Source organism: Miniopterus schreibersii (genome assembly GCF_964146895.1).
Source record: "Miniopterus schreibersii genome assembly, chromosome: 14".
Lineage (NCBI taxonomy): Eukaryota > Metazoa > Chordata > Mammalia > Chiroptera > Miniopteridae > Miniopterus > Miniopterus schreibersii.
Window position 1 is genome coordinate 20744946 of NC_138114.1, and position 27779 is coordinate 20772724.

Below are 27779 nucleotides of genomic sequence, written 5' to 3' on the forward strand. Positions count from 1 at the left end.
AGAACTAAAACAAGGAGTCAGCAAAATGGACCTAAATGGTGAATGCCATCAATACATGATCAGCTTCCTCACATTAACAGTGCATTAGAATCCTATCACACTGCAGTTCGTTTACTTGAATTTAACTTTATACGCTCAGGGCAGGGCCAAATGTGATTTTAGTGTTTCAATATATTTATTTTTGAAACAAAAAAGAAAAAAATACTTTAAAAAAGGAAGAAAAAATATTTTATTTTGGGGATAACCATGATCCCTAATTCAAGACGACAATTTTATCTAGCACTCAACAAAACGGTGAAGTGTTCCAGCACTGGAGAAAAAGCTGTCAGTGTTGGGCTCATGCACTGGTATAACTGCCCACTCTGTTTTATAGGTTATTTATAGGATTTTCAAGGATAATTACAACACTCAGTTTTTGCCTTTTACACTACGGTAGCCTGACTCCAAAATGCTCTCAATGATCCTGCCTTCTGTTGTTCAGACGCTTGTGCAGTCCCTTCCCACACTGAACCAGAGTTGGTTTGTGTGACCAATAGAAAAATCAGAAGTAATGGTATGTCATTTCTGAGGTTAGGTCATAAAAGACTGCATCGCCTGGCCGGGCATGGCTCAGCGGTTGAGCATCAATCTGGGATCCAGGAGATCAGGGTTCGATTCCCGGTCAGGGCACGTGCGGCCTAGGCAGCCGATCAATGACTCATCACAGATGTTTCTATCTCTCTCTCTCCCCCTCCTTTCCTCTCTCTGAAATCAATAAAGATATGTTTAAAAAAAAAAAAAAAGACTGCATCTTCTGTTCTGGTTGACTTTCATGTGTCTCTCTTTCTCTCATCACTTGCTCTGTGGGGAGCCAGGTGCCCATCATGAGCAAGGAACTGAGGCCCTGGACCAATAGCCACATGAATGAGCTTGGAAGCAGATCCCCCAGCTCATCAGGCCTCAGAAACCTGCAGTCCTGCTGACACCTTGATGGCAGTCTTGTGACACCCTGTGCCTGAGGCACCTAGCTAAGCTGTGCCAGGTTCCTGACTCACAGGAACTGAGAAAATGCTTGTCGTTTTAAGTCACTAAGCTGTGAGGTAATTCGTTTTGCAGCAACAGATAACAAGCACACTATCTTTTTAACTTCATTATGAAAATTTTGAGCATATACAAAAGTAGAGAGAATAGTATAATGAGCTCCCATGAAACTACCACATTCAACAATTTTCAACTCATGGCCGATTATTTATACCTCAACCACTTCCCCTTCTCCCTGAATTATACTCAAACAAGTCCCACAAAGGCATCATATCCTTTCATTGAAAATATTTCAGTAATTTAGCTCTAAAATATAAGGGCTCTTAAAAAAATAGTAACCTCAATACCAGTATCTCATCTATGGAAGACAGACTCTTAAGGTAACCCCGATGCCCGCCTCCTCATGTTCACATGCTTGTATTGTACAATCAACTGCCCTCGAGTGTGACTTGCTTATAACCGATGAAGTATGACAAGGATGATGGGACGTATGTGACCCTGTGGACATGATTATGTTACATGAGACTAGCACTGGTTTTGTTGGCGTCTCTCCCCCTTGCTGGCTCTGAAGAAACAAGGTCCCATGCTGGGGAACCCTAAAAGGAACTGCAGGCAGTCTCTAGAAGCTGAGAGATGCCCCTAGTCAACCGCCAGCATGAAGATGAGGCCCTCAGTCTTACAGGAGCAAGGAACTAAATTCTGCCAACCCGAGTGAGCTTGGAAGCAGATCTTTCCCCTCGGCTGAGTGTTCGCATGAAGTCGAGACCCCAGCCCTACCACGCACCTTGACTGCAGCCTGGCAAAGGACCCAGCTAAGCCATGCCTGGTCTCCTGACCCACACAAACTGTGAAATAGTAAATGTGTGTTGCTTTAAGCCACTAAGTTTGTGGTGATTGTTGTGCAGCAATGGTAACTATTACATTTAAAAATTAGAAAGAATTACTTAATATTATTGAATATCCAGTTAATATTTCTATTCCCTGATTGTCTTACACATTTTTTACAGTATTTTTGTAAGACATGGTGACTTTAGTCTGCACTTGTGTGAGATGTGAGGCCACCATATGTAACCTGCCTCACAGCACAGCTTGGCCTCTCCCAGGTCCGACCTGGTCAGGCCCTCTTGTCTCCCTGAGTAACCTTTCCCAGGGCCTCCCTTGCTGACCAGCTCTGTCTTTCCACTTCGATCAGAATATAGTCAAGCCATTCCATTTCTTTAATGCCATCAGACATTGCCAAATACCCCAGAGGTGGGGCAGCGGGCAAAATCCATCGACCTGGTTGAGAATCACTGCTTTAAGTTGACCTCGTTTTTCTCTCCTCTGATTTTTCTTTCCTTCCTTCTGGTATGATTTAACTCTGAGGGTAGTTCTAGTCAGGGTGTGAATCCCCCTTGCTGTCACTCCCATGTATTCTGCAAGTTAGGTGCCCAGCTGGGATCCGAATTCATAGCCTGTGGGTTATATCTGCTGGTCAGCAATCTGACATGATTGGTAAAATGTAGTCTGCTGTCTCCTGTGTGTAAGATGCCACACTAGAAGCTGGTGGAGGTAGAGCTGGGGACCAGGCTGCAAAGGAGATTAGAGAGGGAGCTTACAGAGCTCTCAAGGGACTCTAAGTGGGGAGACCGGGCTCATCCTTTTATGAAAAGATAATGAGCACTTGCACTGGTCAGCGATTAGGGCCTACGCATCACTGACAGACACTGAGTGCTATGGCACAGTTGGGGGTACTGAAGGACAGGGCTTAGAAAGACGGGATGAATGACTCAGAGATGAATGCATAAGGCATGTCTGAGTTTTGTCTAAAGTTTCTACATCTAGAAAGTACCCTTAGGTTATGTGGTGACAGAGAGAGAAATAAAAGAAAGTAATTTTTTAACAATCCAGTTGAAGACGTAGCATGTAAACGCAAGGACAGAGAAATAATAGCGAAAGATATTTTTATTGTTTTTTAACTATATACATCTACAGAAAGGTCTTGGGAGTCATCCCCAGTGTATGAGAAAGGGTAGAATTGTGATTCTCTAAGTGTGGTCCCTGCACAAGCAGCACCCATACCACCGGGGTGAGAGCTTGTTACAAAAGCAAATTCTCAGGCCCCCTCCCAGACATACTGAATAAGAAGTTCTGCAGGCAGGGATCAGAAATCTGATTTTTAATAAGCCCAGGTGATTCCAGTGTGGGCTTAAGTTGGAGAACCACTGGTGTTCAGGCCTCCAGATCTAGCCACCGTTTTCTTTTCTCCCAGGCAACAATTGTCTATGCAGCTCAGTAACTTTTAAATGTGCAGTGTCTCAAAATCTCCCTGACCATACCAATATACTTGCTGCTTAGTGCAGTTTTGGAGGAGCTGTGTTTTTTTGTTGTTGTTTTTTTTATAAGCTTCCAGCTTTGTTCGGCATAGAAAAATTAGCTGTGCTCAGGTGGGAGCTGTTCAGTAATGTGTTGTTAATAAACAGATTAGTTAATCAGCCATGATTTATTAATGATGAATTAATTATGCCTGATTGTGCAGTTCTGCTAGCTAAATGGAGCTTTAAAGAAGTTATTTTATTAATCATCATGGTGCTAATTGCAGACACTTACAGAAGGATCACTAATTAAACATGCAACCATATGCAGAACAAGTTGGGCTGCTGAGACCTGCAAGAATAAGAAACACTGATTTTTAGGGGAGCTAAAACTAACTTTATTTTATGCAATATTAGGGAGTTGGTTTGGCAAAGTTAATCATTCACTTCAAATTAATATTGTAATCTTTTCTTGTGGGAATTGATCCCTATATCAAAAAGTGTATAGCACTGTAGTAAGATTCTGTTCAAGGGATAGATTGCTCAATCCTACTTTCTGTTTTACACACATGCAAACTGCTATCCTGAGTCTTTGCTAAACAGAAACCATTGATTGATGGGATGGGACTTACAGCAGTCCTTTGTACCAGAGAGCTTCAGGTGAGTGGAAGGTTGTGAACTCTCAGACAACAGGCACACCCTGTGTATCGAACCACAGTAAGAGGATTCACAGCCTTGTGCTGTAGGAGCAGAGAAAGAAACAAGACCCTGCCGTCAAAGGGTAAACTCAAGGAGAAATAACAGGAACATTGTCTTCAATTTTTAGCTCAAGATTAAAGCCATTTCATGATTTTTTTGTTTTGTTATGAATATTTGTTTGGAGTTATGCAGCATCCAAACACCATCCTCCTAGCACCTTGGACTGGGAAATTCTCATTGTGAGTAGTAAAAAAGGTAGTGCTCAACTCCCACCAAGAAGCCAAGATGCTACCTCTTCCTCTGCAAATTAGGGGCAAGCATGCTACTCAGGCTTAGCCAATCAGAAACAGTCTCCTGGGAACCTGGGTCCTGAAGGAGGAAGCAGTACTGAGGAGGTGGCTGGAGGCCCCTGGTCCCTGCAGTGGCTGCTCCATGAGCTGAGCTAGGATTCCAACAGTCGGAGAAGCAGGAATATTTGTATAATTTTGGTCTATTGGGTAATACAGTCAAGTTTGTAGGAGCATATATGGTAAATGTATGACGACAAGAATGATAAAGACAATGGTGATGACAGACTTCAAGGTTGTCCTGATTTTTTTGGAATCTTTCATCCTGCACATTCCCTAGCCTGCTCATTGGATTAGGATTAAGCATGTGATACAACTCTGGCTAATGAGACATGAGTAAGTTTTTGGTTCAGGGAGCCAAATGAGGAAAAGAACGTGGAGTGGAGTAAACCAGCTTTGGGCATTCACAGGTTTACTTAATCCCCCAATTTTTGGTATGGCATCCTTCCCTCATATGTGCTTGGTGCCCCTGAGTCCAGTGACCTGTATTATATTCTCCAAAGAAAAAAATCCCCAATTTTTCCCAGAGCAGGGAGGGGGAATTGCCCAATGTGTGAAATTGGGCTCATATACATGTATTTTAACATATGCATACAATGTGTATCTACCATCTAGATAAAGATATAGAATATTTCCATCACCCCAGAAGGTTCCTTCATTCCCCTTCTCAGTAAAAAACAAAAACGAAAAACAACTTTCTATCCCTCACTCCATAAGAGAATCATTATTCTGTGGCTTCTGTCACCATCAGTTAATTGCCTATTCTTGGACTTTTATAAGTGGAATCACACAGTATATACTGTTTGGTGTTTGGCTTCATTCATTCAACATAACATTTTTGAGATTTACACCTGCTGTTGAGCTCTTTCTTTTGATTGCCATATAATACTCCACGGGATAATTATACTACAATTTATTTATACCTTCTCCTGTTGATGCTCATTGGGGTTGTTTGCAATTTTTTGCTATTATGAAAACTGATGTGAACACTTCCACCAGGAATGCATGAGAGTTCTTGCTCCACAGCCTCACTGTCCTTGACAGTGTCAGTCTTTTAAATTTTAGCATTCTGGGGGAGTGTGCAGTGATGTCTCACTGTAGTTTTAAATTGCATATCCCAGTGAGAATGTGTGTTGAACAGGTTTCACAGGCTTATTGGACCTCTGGAGATCTTCTGTAAAAGTACCTAAGTTTTGCCCTGGCCAGTGGCTCAGTTGGTTGGAGCACTGTCCTGTCCACCAAAAGGTTGCTGGCTCAATTCCTGGTGAGGACACATACCTAGGTTGTGGGTTCGAACCCTGGCAGAGGTACGTGCCTAAATTTCTGTCCACTTTGTAATTGGGTTGTCTTTTTAAAATTGATTTATAAGGGTTCTTTATATATTTTGGACATGAATCCTTTGTCAGGCATCTCTATTGTGGATATGTTCTCCCAGTGTCTGGCCTGCTTATTAACTTTCTTAATTACTAAGAAATAATTGACATACATCACTAAGTTTAAGGCATACAGCATGATGGTTTGATTTACATATATTGTGAAATGATTAGGGAATATACGTTTTATACATACGTATTTATTTCTACATCTACCTACACATGTTGAGAACCATGAGTTCAAATGAATTATCTCCAATTTGAATCCAACGTCGCCATCCCTTTCTATATTTATAACTCCCTCTACCAACAGTGAGAAATGTTACTTCCACTATCATTAATATATCTACTTATTTGATCAACCCCTTTCTGTAACCATCTGCCATCTCCCCACCCTGTATCCTACAGGGAAGCCCTGCTTTGCCTGCTTGCACTCTGGCTCCCATTCCAGGCTACCACCATCACTACATGGATACCCCTCTCTCCCTGCTTGGATTCTGTACCCTGGGTCCCTTCCGTCTGTGTGCCCTATATTAGGTGTGTTCCACCCATTAGTACCGATTTGCCCCCTTATCTCAGGGTTTTACTGAGTGCTGAGTGCTCAGTTTTCTACCCTGCACTTGCTCACAGTTCCACCTGTAAATACTGAGTCTTTCCTTTTCTTGCCAAAAGGGAGTCCTTCTCCCCCAACTAGTACTCCTCCTTCCCCATTCCCCACCCCAGGAGACTGTTATTGATAACCTGGTATAGTCTTCCACACTTTTCTTCATGTCCATATAACCCATCAGTGTATATACACACATACATACAATTTTGGTTCTGTGTATGTGTGTCTTAAAGCAATAGTGTCATGTTACATACCCCTCTGCATCTTTTTTCGTGTAACATTCAACTGCTATAGATCTTTTAGCTCGTTCTCTAGCTCGTTCTTTCTAGTGGCTAAACATCATTCCACAGTGTTGACTGATTGACTGATTCATTCATTCATTCAATCAATACCCCTCAATCTCCTATTGAAGATCTTTTACTTTATTTCCAGATTTTTACCTTTATAAGCTATATACCACACAGAGCAATTTTACTTATTTATGCCCTAGTACTTTTATTTCTTTAGGCTAGATTTGAGAGGCATCTCTGATTTGAAAAATGTGTGTATTTTTCATTTTAGCATTTAGTCAGATAACTTTCCAAAAAAGGTTGCAGTTGTTCACACTGCTGTTAGCACTGTATTCTTTTCACACAAGGCCCCCAGCAGAATTTTGGTAATCTGATTGTCATAGTTCGTCTTTACTTAATTTGCATTTACCAGACTGAGGAAGTGAAACATCTTGATACATTCACTATCATTAGTATTTTCTCTCTTCTGAACTGTCTATCATATATCTTGCCCAGTTTATATTGCATTTTGTTATCAGTTTGCAAAAACACTCTGTATATGATGACCTTTTACCTGTCATGGGTGTGGGAATGTTTTCCCCAATGTTCTGTCTGCATGGCTTTCGTCGAACACACTTTAAAGTATTTATCATCCTGGCTGGTGTGGCTCAGTGATTAGAGTGTCGGCCCACCCACAGAAGGGTCTTGGGTTCAATTCCCGGTCAAGGGCATAGATTGTAGGTCTGATCCCCTGCGGGTTGGGGGAGTGCAGGAGGCAACCAATCCATGTGTCTCTCACACCTTGCTCTCTCTCTCTCTTTCTCTCTCCCCCCTTCCACTCTCTCTAAAAATCAATGGAAAAAATATTCTCGAGTGAGGATTAACAACAACAAAATTAATGAAGTATTTATGTATCAAATCTGTCTACTGCTTCTTTTATAGCTTCTGAGTTTCCAGTTTTGGTTAGAATAATCTTCCCTACACCATAGGTGGTATATATTGTCTCCTAAATTTTCTTCCAAGATTGTTAGTTTTAATTTTATTTACTGTGCTCACAGATTCTAAGGGCCAGGAATTTGCACAGCACATAGTGGGGAAGGCTTGTTCCTGCTCTACTTGATGTCAGGGGGTAGCTCAAAGGCAGGGCTGTGAGCATCAATGGCTTGATGCTCACCCACATCTGGAGCCCGTGTTGAGAACACTCAAACAGCTGGGAGCTGGAACAGTTAGGGCTGCTTGGACAGCTTTATCTATCTCTATATAGACTCTCCCCATGATGTTTCCAGCATGGCAGGTTTAGAATAGTTGGACTTCCTCCATGTCAGCTTGGCTCCCAAGGCCTTGAGAGCTCCAAGGAGCTCTATTATCTTTTGTAACTATAATAGGAAGTCACACGATTTCACTTCTGCTACATTCTGCTGGCTGAGGTATTTACAAAGGTCTGCCCAGGCTCATGGTGCAGGAACACAAATCTTACCTCTTGACGGAGAGTTGTTAATGTCACATTGTAATAAGAGCATATGATGGGATATATTTAACTGCATCTATCTTTGGAAAAATACAATCCACCGCAAGAGTGTTTTGGGGAATTTCCCATATTCTTTGGAAACTGGGGACATTAATGGTTAGCAAGAACTGAAACTACCTTCATTTAAAAGAAGACCTGGGTCCAACCAGCCATGGCTCAGCAGTTGAGCACTGATCTATGATCCAGGAGATAGCGGTTCGATACCTGGTCAGGGTACATGCTTGGGTTGCGGCTCGATCCCCAGGAGGCAGGCAATCAATAACTCTCTCATCATTGATGTTTCTATATCTCTCTCTTTCCCTCTCCCTTCCTCTCTCTCTGAAATCAATAAAATATTTAAAAAAACAAATTTAAAAAATAAAGGCAACTTGGTGTAAATCCTGAATTTATTTTTATAGAGAAAAGGCAACTTGTCATTGAACCATCATCAACAAACATACAGATGTGCTTCTATATCATCATCAAAGACTTCTGAAATGTTCTTAGACTACTGAACAGAAAGATACTTTCAAGGAACCAGAAACATCTAAGTGTCAGCTCTGAAAGACTTTGCAAGTTCTCAGGCACACTCTGCAAAGTGGATGGACCCAGTTGGATTTGCTCCACACTGAGGGAGTGAGACTGTTCCTTGGTTTAGAGCTCTTTGTCTTTATCTGTTCAGGCTGCTACAACAAAAATGCCATGGACTAGGTGAGTTATAAACAACAAACATTTATTTCTCATTGTTCTGGAGGCTGGAAGTCTGAGATCAAGGCACTGGCAGATTTGATGTCTGGTGAGAGCACACTTTCTGGTTCATAGACGACTGTCTTCTTGGAAGGAGTGAGGGAGATCTTTAGGATCTCTTTTAGAAAAGCTCCATCCTCATGACCTAATCACCTCCCAAAGACCCTCACCTCCAAATACCATCACATTGGGGGGTAGGCTTCAACATAAGAATTTTGGGGAGGCATAAACATTCAGTCGATACAGCCTTTCTGGGGCAATGCCTTGTAGTCACTATTTCCTGATGCTGCCTAATGCTTCTGGAGAGGCTAGAGTGGCCATTCCTAGGGATGAGTGGCTTATGACTTTGTGCAAGAGCTGAATGAGGTTATCACAATACCTTTGGGCTAGGTTATTTTAAGTTACAATTTCATCAACCAACTGGAGGCTCTTTGTAGCTAAAATCATGATTTCAGCATAAAAGAAAAGAAGAGGTAAGTTAAAAGTGAACACCTGTTCTTCTAAAATTGCTCCACTGCAGGTACCAGCCCTAGAGAGTTGGCAGATGGTTTTGTGTTTCTAAGCCTGACCTTAGCAGCCCTTCATCAATCTTGAGCTGATTGATTCTCAGGAAAGAGGAGACTCTGGCTTCCCAGGGTACCCAAGACACCTTTGATTTAGTTACCACCTGAAGACCAATTAATTAGCCTACACTGGTTCTCCTAACAAAAGTAGGAAACACTGGGCACAGCCTGGCTAGGGCAGCTTTTTACTAGCTCATTAATTACCATCACCCCAGACACTGATAGTCTGAAAAGATAAAGATAAAAGCATCATTCTGCACCATGGAAGACTGGTGATCTCCAAGGCCTGCAGCTATCCTGCGCTATGGTTCTTGCAGACAAGGGGCCTCCATCTTTAAAAAATCTCCACCTATAGCACGGAAACCACCAACTGCTTCTTCCCTTGAACTTAACTCACCGCTGCCAAGAGGAGCTTATTAGTAATGAGAGAATTTGCCCCATTCACTACCAGGCCCTTTAGTTTTTAAGTTTAGGTACTTAAGTTATTTTTCTCAATCCCAGTCAAATGGGATTGTTATTTTTGTGTGAAATAGAATTAATTCATAAAAGACTCTCTAGATAGAGTATCTGGGACCTCGCCCACTCAGCCAGTTTCTCCTCCTTCATGTGTCTCAGGGCCCCGTTTCTCTCCTGGTTCCTCCTCAGTCTTTGCTCTTCATCCTAAGCTAGGGAAAAACTGGGATGAGTCAAGGCCCGATGTGGGATGTGATGGGAATGTAATAAGAACAGCATACTGGTTTTAAGATAAGGCGCTCCAGGACTCCTCTCGTTTAAGAGGCTAACCATAAGTTGACTTCTGTTACTAAGAACATCCTCCTCATGATAGATGTTATGTTTTGGTAGTGTTAAAAGATAAACTGAAGCATATTAAAAGTATTAGTTTATTGGAACAAAAACTGATTCCAATAGGGCAATACCAAACCAGAAGTGGTGAGGAGCACTCCACTGACAGGAGATAGGGGCAAGACTTATAGAGAAGACTTGGAACACAGCAAGGAAATTATTTGGTTGGCTATAGCTTAAGCAGTAGCATTATTTGGGAAAGCCTAGTTGGCTGTTTGCAATTTGTTGTCATTAGATTTTGATTTCTTAACCTTGAGGTATTTTCAGGCTTGGCTATGGGTTTGCTTATGTAGATGGCTAAGGCATTAGAACTACCTAATAGCCTCATTGTTTAATTAATTTAACAGTAGTTATGCATTAAACTTTCTTTTATTACAGAAAATTTCAAACAAAAGCAAAGCAAATACTATAGCTACTCTTTCTGGCCTCCTTCCCCATGCACCCTCCCCCAACCCCCATGAACCCATCATGAAGCTTCAACATTTATTAACTCATAATCAATTTTGGTTGCTGCATGCTCCCAAATCCAGGTGCTCTATGCTCCATGTTTGGATTCACATGAAACGCCATTTCCTCAGCTGAACACATCCCGGAGGTGACGCTGGGTGTCAGTCTGTGTCTTCCACTCTGTCTTGTGGACCAAGTCTTGAGAACACCTCGAGTGTCACATTCTATTACACTTAATGGGAAACTCTAGGCGTCCCAGTGGCGGGCAGGACAAAAGGACAGCTGTGCTGGGCTGCCCACAAATTAGGGCATCTTTGGAGACTGTCTTCCAATTCCCAATTAATTTTTAGGAGAGCTTTAATTATGCCATCCACAGTCCCCACTTAAATAATCACAGGGTCTCTGGCTTAGGGGGGAAATGAGTGACTGACTAGATTTGCATAATCATTTACCCTAATTAGAATGTCAAAAGTTGGTGGCAAAGAGGCCAAGTTGTGCTGTGACTTAGTATCATTTTAATTTAGTTCAATTTCCTATTATTACAACTGTCTTCCTTTTTGCATCTCAGGTCTTCTTTCTAAATGACTTGTAGCAAAAACAGAATGGAAAACAAGACTAATAACTCACTTGCAGGCTGAATTCCTGAAAAACTCTAAATGTTTCTCTCCTTAATCCAAACCATGATTTTAGCTTCTATCTAAATTTATAATTGCAAAGCCATTTAGATTGGGCACTGTTAATTTAAGAAGACACTTAGCTTTGAATCTAGAAGCCTGCTCTTTACATATGTATGCTCACACTTTTAAGGTGGTAGAATTATCTTCAGGTTGTCCCATAAAAAAATATAGTGGGTTGTTTGGGTCACTTTTATTCTAATGTGTTTATTTTTCAATTCTCACCGAGGATTTTTATTGATTTTTAGAGAAAGGAAGGGGGGCGGAGAGAGAGAGAAACACTGATGTAAGAGAAACATCAATTGGCTGTCTCCTGTATGCACCCCGATCAGAAATCGAACCCACAACCTGGATATGTGCCCTGACTGGGAATCGAACCCGAAATCTTTTGGTGTACGGGATGGGATGATGCTCCAACCAACTGAGCACCTGGCCAGAGCTATTCCAATGTTTTAACAGAAGGATTGGTGAATAATAATAATGATTGTAAGATATACTCATTATAGATATTATTTTTAATAATGTGTAAAGCTTCTATGACAAACATTTTGGACTACAAGATTTGAACTATGTTTGCTAAAAAGAAACAGGTCTCAAGCATAGAACCACCCTGACCCATTAAAGACTGGTTAGGCATGCATCAGTGATTTCTGGGTCCGGCTGGTGAGCTACTTACCCAGGTCCTAGTTAAATCACGCATCCTGTTTCTTCCGCCCTCATTCCCTTTTAGCAGCAGGAAGCCACCTATTTAATTAGTTGGGGGTGGGAGCGTCTGTAATCTCCTGGGGTCAGCTTTAGCCCCAGGGTTGGACAAGAGAGTGAATCCAACCCTGGGTGTGGCTAGCCTCACCCCTGCAACATATGGGGAACCTGCCACGCCTTCAGCCCAAGTTCCAGCAGCAAGCATTAGTAGAGAGGCCTTCCCTGCTGGGAACACACCCTGCAAAGCCAAGGGCAGGTGGCGTCACTAGTAGAGGTCAAGCAGTTCTTAGACCAAACAGCATCTGGTGAACTGTGCCAATTGGAAATCAATGTCCCTCCCTGGGTCTGTTTAATTTTATGGTTGTTTGCACAAACTTACAGCCTCTAATGGGCAGGGCAGAGCTCAGAGCATCCTCCCAGGATTGTTCCAATGGAGTCTGATGTCTTCCCATGCCACTGACAAGTTGAATTAAAGAGTCTGTTTACTAGAGGCTAGTGTTAGAGCCTGGTGATCAGGCTAAGCCAGACTAATGGTGGGGTTAGCTACTATCTATCCAAGGCCTGGAAGTCTGGCCACAAATGCAATACATGTAAGCCTCCAAAGTCTTTACCACACTGTCTCCAGCCTGGGGAAGGCATGTGGATTCCTCTGTGTGTGGCAAAATTGAATCATGATGCTCAATGCTGCAGCTCCATGCTATGCATGCCACTTTTCTTTAGAATGATGTAAGATTTTTAGTGCTTAAAAGGCTATGTTCTGCAGTCAGATAAATTCAGGCTCTGTCACTCACCAGCAGAAGGACCTTGGGCAAGTTTATTAACCTCGCTGGCCCTCATTTTCCTCATCTGTAAAATGGAGATAATAACTATACCCACCTCACTGGGCTGCTGAGAAAATCAAATAATATGTTGAAAGGTTTTATTATAGTTCCTATTAATACACTTTTACTAAATCTTGGGTATTAAAAATGACAATAAAGATAATAATGATAATTCCAGTCAAACATGAGCAAGATAGACCTGTTAAAATAGGCAGGAACAGAAGACTTGAATGAGCAGCACTGGTTTTATAATCTTGATTTTAACCTTTTTACCCCTGAGCTCTGTAGTCTTAAAGTTGTATGGAAATTCTTTAACTTGTTCATTTCTCCCTTGTTTTGATTCGTTAGTCTTTCTTGTTTCTCAATAAAGAGGTGAAGACCCAGGCATAACGCTGTATTTTGATTCACTCTGTAATGAATGGGTTGCTGCTTCTAAAGACAATCCCCAGGTCCTATCAGAACCAGAATGCCAGGGAACACAGCAATAGTCATGGCAATGGCTTCTGTCCTGTTTCTCAGAACATGGTCGTTGTGAGTCATTCCCAGGAGAGAGTTGGATAATCAAGATCTAGTGCTGACTCATATGGGAGAAAAGCTTTTGTGTAGCTGGGGATGGGGTTGCCCTCTCTAGGGTCAGATACTCTGGTGGAATGTGGGCCTGCCTGGCCGTATGTTCCCCATGCTCACCTCTCTCCATCAGAGGCAGCTGCACTGCACTGGCCACTGAGGGAGAAGTGGGGAGGAGCCCCTTCTGAGTGGGGATGGGTGCGGAGGACTGAAGAGGAGGGCCAGTTCTCCCAGACGGACAGAGAGCAATGGTGTCAGAGAACCGCGCTATAGCCAGAATCACAGTTTCCAGAGATGCTTCATTACTGTTTTTTTTTAAATCTATAGCTTCAGCTGATCCCATCTTCGGGGCAGTATGAAAGGGTCCTCTTTTCTCTAGTAGAACCAACTGGCTCACAACCAACCCTCCAGTGATCACAGTGCAGTTTCCTAGGCATAGCTGGAGCCAACTGACAAGCTGGCAGTTCCAGTTCTCTCTCCTGGGTATTTGAAAACTTGACTGGAATAGACAAGTGGGTTGGAGCAGAGTCATCTCATGACAGTTAGTGTTCCAGGGCCAAGAGCAATGGCTCCTAAGTCCCAGGTCACCTTCATTCATGTTTAGCCAGAGAACTGGTTGTTTAAGCTTCCTTTGATTTAGTGAGCTACTCCTCATAGCATTCCACATCTCCTTTTTGTTTAAATTAACTAAAGACTGGTTTCATTTAGTTTTTTTATTTGCAAGAACCTTAAGTGACACTGTTTCCTACTAAAAACTTAAAAAGAGCAGAGAGGGGTGAGTTTTGTCTGTAGGCCTGTTATGTTTGCAAGTGGTTTAAACCAAAACCTTGAGAATATCATAACAATAAAATTTCCTCCCTATGAGGCACCTTCAACCACAACAGCTATAAGGCTGCATGAAGATGCATGTGCCAGGTAGGGAACCAGCCCAGTTTGTTCCTTGGCTAAATGATTTACGTCAACATCTGACCACCTGGGATTTAAATTTGTGTGACACAAAATAACCAAGTGGGCGTCCTTGTGAGTAGGTGACACCGGAGCACTAATTCTTCAAATGCCAATGGTCTCTGAGGAAAGGCGCCAGGCTCATCTAAGCTGGGCAAACCTGTGCAGGTAAGTATGTTTCTTTTTCTTTATGAGCTACAACATTACCGATGAACTGGAACAGCCTTGGCTATGCTCACCATCCACTGAAGAATGGAAGTAGGAATGAAGACTTCCTACTTTACTACTGGAAATGTTTTTTTCCATAGGATCCACACTGCTAATCCATGTTTGGGCACTGGTTTAGATTGGGAAGGTTTTAGCCTCATTTTTAGCAAAGGGCTTCCTCTGAGGATCCAAATGTGAGGTTAGGGCCATTTATCAGTGACAACTCTGAAGCTGAACAAGAGATGAGTCTGCCTCCCAGCTCCCTCATATAGGGAGATTTTCTACATGATGTCACCAAGGGTTGAGTAACTTCATAGCAGAACTAAAGACACAAGTCCCTGGAAGGTCCAGTTCAATTTTTTTTTTTCCTTCTGTCCATGGAGTGCATTCTCTTCCCATGGCAATGACCAGCCTCCTCCCAGGTAGCTGCCCTTGGCACCACCCATCTTCACTTCTGCAGGAGCCCTTCAGGGCATCAGTAGTATTGCTTTATCGTATGACAGCTTCACGTGATTCACCAAAACTTTCTCCAAGCTGCCTGGAGTTTTCATGTTTCCATGTCATGAGTTAGCAGTTACAGCCTTCTTATGGAGCTCTCCCCTTGAGGACTCAAGTGCCTTCCACTTGTCTCTCTAAGTCTCCCACTCTCCCCCTCCACCCCACATGCAGATAAAGGGACTGAGGTCAGACCAGGGTGAAGTAGCTAGGTGAATCTTCAGGAAGGTCTTGGGCAAAACCAGAAAAAGGTTGGATTAACATCTAGGAACCCATAAGCAGTCTCTGGTGCGAATGAACTGCAGGAGGGTCACCTCCTTGACTCCAAGGCACTGCTGCTGACCACCAAGCACCCAAAGACACACACTGTTCCTGTTCTGAATTATGTTCCCATTTCCAAAGTACCACCAAATAAAAACCCTGAAAAATTTTTTCAATGGACTAATTTCTTTCTAATTTTAGGCACTCATATGGTATGATCAAGTTGCTCCCTCCTTTTTTTAGTTTGTATTATGGAGACTTTCAGACAGGAAGAATAGTATCATGAACCACAATATGCCTATCATCCAGCTTCAGCAATTATTAACTCAAAGACAATCTTGTCCTACCTATACTTCTACCTATTTCCCTCTCCCTAGATTATGTTGAAGTAAATCCCACACATTATATAATTCCTTGTGGCTATTTCAGTATGTATCTCTAAAATATAAAGACTTAAACAATATAACCATGATATCTTTATTATACCTAAAATAACTAAAAATTCCTTATTATCAAATATGTAAGCAGTGTCTAAATTTCCCTCATTGCCACATAAATATTTTTAGAGTTGACTTGCTTGAATCGGAATCCAAACAAGGTCCACATGCTGTATACGGTTGATATGGTTCTAGTCTTATCTAATTCCATAGGTCCCCTTTCACTTTTTTCCTCATGCAGGATATTTGTTGGCAAACCAGTCAATTGTCCTACTGAGATTCTCAATTCTGCATTTTGCTGATTGCCTCCCCATGGTATCACTTAACACGTTACTCTGTCAATGCAAACTTATTGCTAGATATGGAGGCCTAATAAGATTCAGGTTCCCTTTTTTAACAGGCATACCAGGTGCTGTGCTTTTCCATCAGGAGGCTTACACTGTGGGATTCTGTTTCTCTCTCTTTTTAATGGGTTAATTGAACAATAATTAGAAGCATTCAAATAACAGAGGTAGGTTATTCACAGCCACGTGTCTACCACCAGGCCTGGGACAATAAACTGTGGGTTAAGCCAGAGTTTGAATCTGAGCCTGACACCAATGCCCTTCTTTCTATTGGCTTTCTTCCTTTCCTGGGTTCCTTTATACACAGTTGAATTTTGGGCTGGCTGCCAACTGAGCAGTGAGCCTGTGACCATACTCCTCACCAGCTAGTTTTTGTCCTGAAAGTTTTCCCAGCCCCAACATGCTTCTTCTAGCACATCCACCCCACCCACAGCACCACCCAGATAATTTGCATGCTCATGAGTAACTTTATAAGAGAAATCTTCAGGACTGGAAAGAATGACTAGAATGCAGAGGAGAAGGAGCTGATGCATTAGTTTCAAAATGGTGAATTAAAAGACTTTTGAGTATAAAGATATACAGATATCTTTAAAAAATCAACCACTAAAATGTTTTAAGATGGCCTCCTCCTTAATGTAGAAGTATGGATTCAGCTTGCATTTCCCAAAAATGTTTTCTGTACATACTGCTCCATGGATATCCTGAGATGAAGAGGTTCCATGGCCATATAATTTGGGACACTGAGTGGCTCATCCCAAGAAAGATTATAATCATAGTAAAGGCTCTGAAAAGTCCTGCAGTAAAAAGCCTATATAGTTTTGTTTAGTCAGAATCTCCTTTTCTTTATCAAAGGGGAACAGTTTCAGGATACATTTTGGGAAAGACATTTTAGGGAATAAAGCTGACTTTCTGGGTAAAGTGAGGCATGGGAGAAAGGGATCATTGAGGGCTAAAGCCAGAAGTGAAATTTCTCTGACCCACTGAGTCTGGGTCACTAGGGAGATTGAATTAGTAAGAGGTTCTTATAACGGGCCTCTGCAGAAAACTCTTGTCCTAGGGGTGTTTCTTGGCCTAACATCGTCAAGTACTTAAACTTTTGGCTTCTCAGATGACTTATCTGCCTCCAGGCAGCATGGAGGCAGGAACCAATGTCACCTGCTCCCCAATTCATTGTTTATCAGTTAGCAGCAGAGAAAACTTGCTAAGGTGAATCAAGTGACCTAGAGTGACAAATTATATGACAACTGGGCATTAGACGCTGGGGAACAGGACAAATGTACTGCAAGGAGGGGGTGTGGAGGTCATCTGTCATCTGAGCACTGCGGTCAGCAGTCACTGTCGACTGGTAAAGCATGGGTGCTCAGCTGCCTGGTCCATGGAGACTTCAAGAACAGGCAGCGGTGAACATGCAATCAACGGGAGGTCGGCGCTGGAGGGGGTGACTCCGTGGTGAAACTGGTCTGTGAGGAGGGCGGTCAGAAGCCCAGGGTCAGAGGGGTATTGAAAACTTAGGTTCTCTCGTTTCTGGTACTGACTTCCAAGGATCTGATATTGTGTGAAGAGATGCAGAAGCAGGATGCTATAGGTATGATGAGATGTAGAAAAATGATCAAGTGGTGGGTCCTGGGGCTAGGGAGGTATTGGTAGGTTGAAGCAGGCCCCTAGTGCTGGGAGAAGAGCAAGTGTCCAGGTCTTGGGAGGAGAGAGCTCATGTAAATGACGGACCCCACTAACCAGACTGAAGGTCAGGACAGGCATTCAGGAGCCTAAGGAGGAGGGCATGCAGTGGGCCAGAGGCAGTTTGCAGGAGGATCCAAAGAAAGATATAGTCAATGAGTCCTCAGGAGCCTCTGGTTCACCCTCAGGTGCGTGACACCAAGCTCAGGGCTAGGAACTAATTCTAAACCACTAGTGGGAGCTGGCCCTCCAAGGAAACCTCACACTTGGTTCACAGAAATAGGCTAATCTGTGCCTGCAGATCATCAGTCCCATTGCTTACTGTTTAGCAGGACTAGGGCAGGCTGGGCCTGGCACAGTACAGCATATATGTCTCAGCACATTTCATGAGCATCTACTATGTCCCAGGCATCATTCCAGGTACTGGGAGCACAGGGATAAACAGGTCCTGTCCCTGACATCAACATTCTTCCAGACAAAACCCAGTGCAGCACACAGCATGGGCTCTAGAAAGAAAGAGAAATGACTTTCAAATCTAGTTGCTAGCTGTGTGGCTGTTTAACCAGGGTGCTTGGTTTTCTTGGCCACAAAATTAAAATTTTAAGTCCCTACTCAAAGGATATTGTGAAGATAGGAACTAACACCTGGTAAGCATTTGGTGTTTCTTGAAAGTGTTAATTTTTTTTATGGTGATGTCGGTTTCCTTCACTTAAGGTCAGCTTTAGTAAGAGCTTCAGTCAACCAAGAAGCAAATACATATATATTGAACACACCAGCAAGACCCAGATATCGAAAATTTACCCCTTCCTTCAAAAAACTTATAACCTATTTAGAGAAACAGAAAATAAAATCTGTAAGATACCAACAATAGCAGTTTTAAATATTCACCAGGATAGAGAGATTTGTAGTGTAGTCAACTCTATTTCTAGTGTCTACAACAGTATCTGGTACATAGTAAGTATAATACATATTTGCTGAATAAAGGAATGAATGAAAATCAGTTTGAAACAATAAAATAAGTTGGTATAAGGTTGCCAAATGAACAGAAAAGAGTACACACTCATATGGCTACCAATGTTGGATTCCACTTAGAGACAGCCTAGGAATCTGACTGGTAGAGATGTCTGGTCTTGGAGGCATGGTATCTTTTTGCCCCCCACCCCCTTCATTGGAGGTCAGTAGAAGGATAGGGCATAGACAGGGAAGAACCACACATGACGGTGGGTAGGAATGGGAACACAACCTCAGAATTAGAAGACCTGGATGTTTGGACAATTAGAATAACTTATTCAGCCAAGCTGCTGAAATTGCACAAGGAAACAAAAAAGCAACACCAACTAAAATCAACAGAAAACTGCTTTCCCCTGGGGCAGGGAGCCCGCATCAGCGGCTGGCCTGGGCCTGTGAGGCCTCTGAGCTTTTACTCTGAGCTGACTCAGGTACTGCCTGAAACCTGGATTGTAATGAGAGCCACCCTTTGGGGAAGTAAGCCACCTGCTCACTGTGAAATAGCGAATACCACAGTTTCAGAGCAGAAACGAGCAGCAGGCCCGTTGCCACCACTTTTGGAGGGCACAGCTTACCCCCAAAAAGTCCATATTAGTAGGAGGAAAAAGAGCGGTGTTGCTAGGGGAACAGTGTCTACTCTCTCTCTGTGTGGGGGGTCCCTCCATCTGCCTTTTCCTCCTCCCTTCTTTCTCTGGGTATTTCTTGAGCATCTATTACGTGCTAGACACAATTCTAGGTACTGGAGACGCAGCTTGGGACAGTACACAGGAAGACTCTATATCCCCAGAGTTTCCAAACAAACAACTAAGGATATAAAGCATCTAACAGGACAGGAGCTGAATGACACCATGGAGCCAGCTACGAGAAAGCTTGGGAAACTGCATTTGAGGCCGAGGGAAACAACCAGTGAAGAAGCCCCAACGTGGAGGTGAGCGTGGGCAGTGGAGGAGCAGCTTTTTGAGGGGACAGCAGTAAGAGGTGATGTCAGAGATTTGGGGCCACCAGCCCAAATCCTTCTACATCCAAAGCACAGTAAAATCTCCTTACTCTTAAGTTCCTACTGGTACTATGTATTGCCACATGCCTAGGACAGTGGTCCCACACTCCTATCAGGAAAAAAAGCATTGGCATATACTCACATATATGCATTTATACTTTGTATAGTATAAAACACACCCCAAGACAGAAATGAAAAGAATGAGATAAAAGAAATGTCAGCAAAATGTCTACTCTTTTCCATTCTCTAATGGACTGTCCATGCGCCTCTTGGGAAGCATGACCCTTGTTCCCCACTTGGTAGGTTTTTAAAAAGTTTTTATTTTTATTGATTTCAGAGAGGAAGGGAGAGGGAGAGAGAGAGCATTCCCTGAAAATTAAAACTTTAAAATACAAGAGCTCACTTAACATCATCGATAAGTTCTTGGAAACTGTGACTTTAAGCAAAATATCATACAACAAAACCAATTTTTACCACAGGCTAATTGATATAAATGAGAGTTAAATTCCTAAGGCATATTTCTGATCACAAAAACACTACAAAACTTCTAAATAAAGACCCCAAACACTTCCAATATTAAACACTGAAATAAATGTGACCTATATATACATTTAAGAAAGATTAATAAAAACAAGTGAGATAATTCTTTTCCAACCTGCTTATTCCAGTTCAGGGTGGCAGGTGGCCAGAGGTTCTCCCAGCGGCTCAGGGGCAGAAGATGGGAACTCATCCTGGACAGGAAACCCTTCCATCGCACGGCGCATCACACCCAGACTCACTCAGACTGGGACAGTTTGGACACGCCAATTCACCCAACGTGCACCTCTTTGGGATGGGGGAGGAAGCTGGGTTACCCGGAGAAAACCTGCACAGCCGTGGGGAGAAAATGTGCAAACTTTACGCAGTCGCCCAGGCCAGGAATTGCTTTTTTCTTCTTCTTCTCATCAATGTTATAACGAAATGACACTGAACTTAAGGATATTAGAAGACTGGCTGTATGTGTCTGTAACTGTAAAACTGAACCTCACACTATAATGAAACCACCAAATTTACTACCCACTAAGGCCCTAAGCAGCCTTTTTTTGGCTTGTCTCTGATATTTCAAACTTGCTCCAATGTCAAAGGCTAACGGAACCCCTGTGAATCTGTTCTCTTCTTCCGGTCCCTGCCCAGGCCATGGGACAAACACTGAAGCAAAAATGAGCATAAGGAGGGATGGCTCGTCTAGACCCTGGATAACTGCAACAGGTCATTTTGTTTATCTAAACAAGCACCTACATTGCATTTGATTGTATGCCAGGCATAGATCTGAGTGCTTTACAAAGACTAATTCAATCCTCATATCAGATTTATGAGACTGGCTCTATTATTAACCCTCTTTTACAGAGAAAATAAGAGGCATAGAGAAGTTAAGGTCGCCGCTAGAATTCACATCATGACCAACTGTAGTTTTATGCATAAAAGGTTCAAAATTATTCCTTAAATTCAAAATCTGCAGAAACTGATGAGTTCATTTTCATTATCATTTGTAAAAACTATTTATAATATGTAATATTAGCTTTCATTTAAAGAGTGACTTCCTCAGGGACCAGGCAGAGTCCTTTCCAGGTACAATCTCTCTTTTTTTTTTTTTAAATGATGTCTTGTTGTGTTTTTAAAAATATATCTTTATTGATTTCAGAGAGAGGAAGGGAAAGGGAGAGAAAGATAGAAACATCAATGATGAGAGAGTCGTCATTAATCAGCTGTCTGTTGCAGGCCCCCACTGGGGATCGCATGTGCCCTGACCAGGATCGGACGGCAATCCTTTGGATCCCAGGCTGACGCTCAACCGCTGAGCCACGCCTGGCCAAGCTACAATCTCATTTTAATGTTTACTACTGCCCTGTGAGGTAGGCATTATTACTCCACTTTGCAGACGGGGGAGAAGTGATTTCTGCAGGAGCATACAGCTAGTTGACAGGAGGTCCAGGATTCAGAACTAATTTCAAAGATGGGGTTTAGCCCAGATGGTAAAAGGAAGCTAAGATCCACTATTGAGAAAAATGAATGCAGAGTCCAAACCATGCAAGTCAGTTGGGGTCATGGCAACAACAAAATTTGACCACCAAGCCAGAATTCTCATGCAGTGTGTGAAGTGACTGTCAGTTGGAGAATCACCTGGGGCCCTTTGGTGAGCCCGTACTTTGGGAGTCTGGGGCTTGGGGCAGGGCCCCTCATCTTTGTCATCTTTCTCTTGGCCTCATTATTTCTGTGTCCCTTCTGAGTTTCTGCCCTCCACTGGGTTTTCTCTTCTCTGGATCTTTGAGGGGCAGGGAACAGAGGTACAATACTTTGCTTCTCCCTTCCTTTCTCTTTTTTTTTAAAAAAAAAATATCTTGATTGATTTCAGAGAGAGGAAAGGAGAGGGAGAGAGAGATAGAAACATCAATGATGAGAGAGTCATTGATCGGCTGCCTCCTGCACGCCCCCGACTGGGGATCGAGCCCTCAACCCGGGCATGTGCCCTGACCGGGAATTGAAACCCGATCGCCTGGATCCTAGGTCAACGCTCAACCGCTGAGCCACACCCGGCCAGGCCTCCCTTCCTTTCTCTAAACTTAGAAATCCTTTTGCAGGCCACCCCCTTAGTAACTACACAGCACATTATAAAATTATAAGAACTTTTAACACCTTGCACTTCTGGTCTTTAATGAAATACAAGTGGAACTCAACTTCATCTTTCCTTTGCCTTTTACTGGCTTACCTCTGAGTCTTTCAGGGAACCAGAACCCCCCGATTGCCACCGTCTCCAGAAAGAAGCCCTTATTCCTCATTTTGCATATTTTTCTCTGCAAATTTCAGAAATAACTTTTTTTGCCAAGTGTTTTCCTCTCTTTATTTTAATTGTGTGTTTATTTGGAGAGTTTCCACTTTAAAAATTAAATATGGTTTTGGATAATAAAAGAATGTTTACCCTTGAACTTATTCTACATATTTTATGTAGTAATTTCCAGCTAGTGATCTTTTACCTCTAAAATAATCTCTCTCCTATTTTTCCACTCCTACAGGTGTCAGCTCCTTCAACCTTTCCCTCTCTCCCATGTCCATCTGACAGTTTTGATTTCTGGCCAACTTCCAGACATACTGTAACTGCCAATTCACTTGGTAGGATCATGCCCGTAGTACAGAAACACTGTGGAAATCAGTCTGACATGCATGTTCTTCTGGATAAAATGGCTACGGATGTGTTTTTCATAAGAAAGAATCCATTTTGCATTCAAAATCTGGAGCTAGTGTGTGTTCTTTACAAGATGAGGGAATAAAAATCATTCATATGGGTTATTAACTAGGAATGCATTCATTCTGACCAGAGTCCATCTATAACTTACCTAATTTATTTTCCAGCCATTCAGTCTGGGTCATTTATTATCTATTATTTTCTAGGCACTGTGCTAGACACTAAGGGTTATAAAATAAATGACACTGTCCTTTAAGCACAACATTTCTAATTCTATTCCTAAAACTTTGACTAGTGACTTATCTGACTTTGGGAAGTCACTGGTGGATCTCAGTTGCCCCATTGTAAACTGAGGGGCTTGTATTAAGGGACTTCATAATTTTAAAACCTCTAAAATCAAGGACACAGAAGATTTGACTTCTTGTCTTAATTCAGTCATTAAGTTGCTCAGTGCCTTTGAGCAGAGTGTTTAGTCTCCGGATCTCGGTCTCCTCCTCCATAAAATAAATGGGAGGTCCTAGGTCAGGTTTGAAAAAAGCGTGTTCCAAGGAACTTTGTTAATAGGCCTTTCTAGGAAAAAAGGGCCCTGTTTTAAAAAGTTTAGGAAACACTGGAGTCAATAGGCTTCTTTACTTCAGGACTTCTTAGAAATTTTACTATACCAATTCTGCTTCATGGCTCTCCAAGTAGGAGATAGCAAATATGTTTCCCAAACTTACTTGACAATGGAATCCTTTTCTCCAGAAGCATCTTTATAGTACTAATAAATTGTCCTTCATAATACATTTGGGACATGTTTTACTATATGTCTTCTAAGACCCTTTATTTCAGCAATACTCTCTATCCTTGGATCAATTTCATGTTATAGATATCTGCTAGTTTATGGTCTAATACGGCTGGGATGTGTGTATACTGCTTGCTGTTTCCCTTCCTCTTCAAGCTATGCTTTTGATTTTTTTGGTGCACAGGCTATAATCACACCAACCCTGAATACATGGCCTGCCTGTAAAATCATGTATCTCATTAGCACTTTGGTCATTAGTGTTCAGAATAAGTGTACAGTATGTGGGGAAATGTTCCAAAAAGAAGCACAGAGGAGGTTCCGGGGGGGCGGGGGGTAAAGGGAAGAGATAAATGAATATGAGGAATAATAGCCTTAATAGGGTAGATTTCCATAAAAACTCAAAAAAATATACTTGACATCTTGGTGACTAAATAGCATACCCTTTCCTTTCACAGGACTACCGTTCCTGACCAAGATTGTTAAGACCCAGAGTAATAGAGCTGAGTGGCTCCATGCAAAAGTCTGTTCAGCATCTGTCATGCTGGAGATCATTAATGTTCAATTGCATTCTATTGTCTTCATGTTACTCAACTTTGTTTCACTGTCACTGTTTCAACTGGGGATTAATCAACTATTTATGGGAAGATTGGAATTGGAGTAAGGGCAGTCACAACGGGGTTTCAGTCTGAGGCAATGTGGGGGAAGCAAGTCACAGTTAAAAGACTCCTGATTTGTGAGTTTGTTGATAACGTAATTAAACAAAAATGTCTGAGAATAATGCTGACAAACTCATATTTCAAAAGGAAAAAGAACACATTTGGTCTTCCTGAAGAATCAAGATTTAATCTGGCTTGAATCTATTTGGAGTGGGTTTCTCTGCCACTTTAGTTTTCCTTAAGAGCTAGAAAGAAGCTGTTTTGAGAGAATCACGCTAATGGATTCTCTGTATAAATCAGCTCATCATTATCAGTAAAGGAAATCATGCTTCATTATTGTTCCTGAAGAGAGTGGACACGACTGAAACATCCAAGTAGTATGAAATATTTACAGCTTTATGAGGTGGGGGGGCGGGAGAGGGGGGTAAGGAACTTTTATTAGGAGCTATTTTTTAAAATCTCACAAATTACTTAGATGTTTCCATTTTGCACATATATGTGCATTATGATTAGTCTTATTAGATTTAAATGTCAAATTAAATAATTAAGTGACTATCATTTTAATGTTCATCCCCCAAACACTTATGAACCTGTGTCAGAAGAAAGAGTATAAATTCTGAATTAATTTGCCCAAGTATCCCAACTCATGCAATCCAATTATATAATGAGAATAATATAAATTTAACACACCATTAATATCTTTTGATATGTTATAACAAATTGTTCTGCAGAAAACAGCCAAATTATTTACATAGTAAAATTCCAGGCCTGCAATAGTAGTATCTGCTATTTTGTCCCAACTTAACAGCTAAAATGCAAATGTCAACATATCAGATCAGCATTATCCAAAATTGTCACACATCTTGACAAAGCTAAATCTTCTTATACTAAACCAACAAGCGCACTCACATGATTTCTAATAAATTTAAAACCTCAAGTTTTTGATACGTGAGCTGCCCGTTGATATGGGAAAAGATGGACCAAGCTCTCCCCCCACATCTCCGCCCCACCTCGTTACTCTTTCGGGGACAGCCAGGCCCCTCCAGATGGTGTGTTACTGCTGGACATAGCTTTGGAGAAACTTCAACAGACGCAGGCTGTAATGTCAGGGTTTTGCTGTGCGTGTCCCCCCCCCCCCCCCGCGGTTCCCAGGATAGGAAGGTGCTGAGATGGAAGCCGAGGGACGCCCGCCCACCTGCCACCACCTGTTCCCTCCTTCAGCCCTCTACTATAAAGTCTCCTCCCTCAAAGATTTCTCCAGCATTTCTCCCACAGCTGCTGCGGAAAACGCGCTCCCTCCCTGCCTGAGCTTCGAGAAAGACTTCGGCTTCCAGAAAAGAAGTCCCGGGCTTTCCCAGAGGACTGCAAAGGCCCTCCCCAAACCAGCCACACTAAATTCCGCCGCCAGAAGGTTCCCTTCTCTTCCTCAACTTCGCGTGGGGAACATGACTCTCTCTTCAGCATCTCAATTTCTCCCAACTTTGGGCAAGTGAAGAGACATCCATCAGGTTACCCCGTAGGACCGAAGGCGGCGGCCGGTACTTACTCCGTAAACTCTGATTCCCCGCGAGCTGCTGAGTGTGGAACGTCCTTGCTCAGAAGAGCCGCGTTGGGGGGCTGCCCCAGCGACCAGCCCACGCGCGGGTGCGGAGCGGGCGAGCGCGCTCGGCGCCCGCCTGCTTCCCGCGGGGCATGAAGTCCTGCAAGCCCGGCGGCCCCGGCAGCCCCGCGGCGGGCGCGCGAGCCGCGGGCGCGTGCGCGGGCGGCGCCGAGTGCGCGGGCGCGTGCGCCGGGGCCGGGCGGCTGGAGAGCGCGGCGCGCAGGCGCCTGGCGGCCAACGCGCGCGAGCGCCGCCGCATGCAGGGGCTCAACACGGCGTTCGACCGGCTGCGCAGGGTGGTGCCTCAGTGGGGCCAGGACAAAAAGCTGTCCAAGTACGAGACCCTGCAGATGGCGCTGAGCTACATCATGGCTCTGACCCGCATCCTGGCTGAGGCCGAGCGCTTCGGCTCGGAGAGGGACTGGGTCAACCTCCACTGCGAGCACTTCGGCCGCGACCACTACCTCCCGTTTGCGGGCGCGAAGCTGCCGGGCGAGAGCGAGCCCTACGGCCAGCGGCTCTTCGGCTTCCAGCCCGAGCCCTTCCAGATGGCCAGTTAGGGCCCGCGGCCCGCGGGGGCGACGATGCCCAGGGATCTTGCTCTGGAGCCGCGCCCCATTGCCCCAGGATCGGCCGGGGCTGGCGGTGGCCACGGATGCATTCTTAGAATAAAATTAAACAACTTCCAGGTTCCTTTACTTTGCATCACTAGTCTGTGGACACGGTGACTTTATTTTCTTTCTTTCCCCCTTATCAGTATTTTGCAGGTTTCATTGATGGATCTTGTGAATGGTTTTGGATGCTGTGAAAATAATACACCACCACCCTCCCCTTTGCTGGACTACTTTGAGGGGAAAAAATCTTAAGAAAAAATAGAATTAGACTATACTGCAGTTTTAATTCTCAGAGAAATAATCACTTCCTTAAACTTTGTAAGTTTGTCCTGCTCGGGTGAAGTTGCAGTATCCATTCCTTGTGTATGCTTAAAACAGAGCTACCTTCCTGTCGTGTAGATGCATTTGTGCTTAGTGCGTTGTGTGTGCATGCGTGAAGTAGTCAGGCTTATTTTTTCTTTTCCAGTAGAGTACATGGCCATGAATTTCTGTATTTTTAAAAACTATGTATACATTATTAAAATATAGATTTTGTAAAATATAGGTAAAAACGAGGGTTTGCTTTTCATGCCAGGTGCCCGGTTAGTTTCCTGATGGTGCAAAAGCCTAACTGGGGGTGATGCTATTGAGTGCTTCCCTGAGCAAAGATGTGGAGTTTAAATCTAATCACACCAATGGTAAATGTGCTGTTTTGTAATACTTCCTCAAAAAAATGCAAGCTGAGAGACACGTAATTAATTTGAAAGTTTTCTCTGTCAACTTGGAAATAATAGATGTATTTTTCATGGTTTTTTAATGATTAAATTAATTGAAATAATATTTAGCTTTAGGTAACTAGATGTACGGTTCCTCAATATTTTATTTTCCTTAAGCCAATTACTATTAATTCCTTACAAATACCCAAATATATATACATTGTTCCTATGTTTGTTCCTGTACATATATATACATAAACTAACACCGAGAGAAATAAAAAAAAAAAAGTTCCATTTGGAAGTGGTTTCCTTTTCATCAGTACCAAATTGAGCAGTAAGAGCTTCACCACTGTCAAGGC

At 42.8% G+C, this 27779-nt stretch overlaps 2 protein-coding genes across 6 annotated transcripts in view; one reads left to right on the forward strand and one right to left on the reverse strand.

Annotated features, from left to right (window-relative positions):
• HNRNPH3 (heterogeneous nuclear ribonucleoprotein H3) overlaps nucleotides 1–26269 on the reverse strand; it is a 79976-nt gene extending 53707 nt beyond the window's left edge. For 2 of the 5 annotated variants that reach the window (XM_081157743.1, XM_081157728.1), the window contains exon 1: nucleotides 26058–26269. The gene's annotated coding sequence lies outside the window, so the exon portion shown is untranslated. The remainder of the gene's footprint in view (nucleotides 1–26057) is intronic. The other 3 variants (XM_081157737.1, XM_081157735.1, XM_081157732.1) reach the window with 3 other exon arrangements.
• On the forward strand, nucleotides 26204–26671 carry ATOH7 (atonal bHLH transcription factor 7; the record flags this gene model as incomplete). The annotated part of the gene is made up of 1 exon (XM_081157764.1): nucleotides 26204–26671. The coding sequence occupies one exon, from the start codon at nucleotides 26204–26206 to the stop codon at nucleotides 26669–26671; it is 468 nt and encodes a 155-aa protein (XP_081013890.1).
• Nucleotides 26672–27779: the final 1108 nt, after the last annotated feature.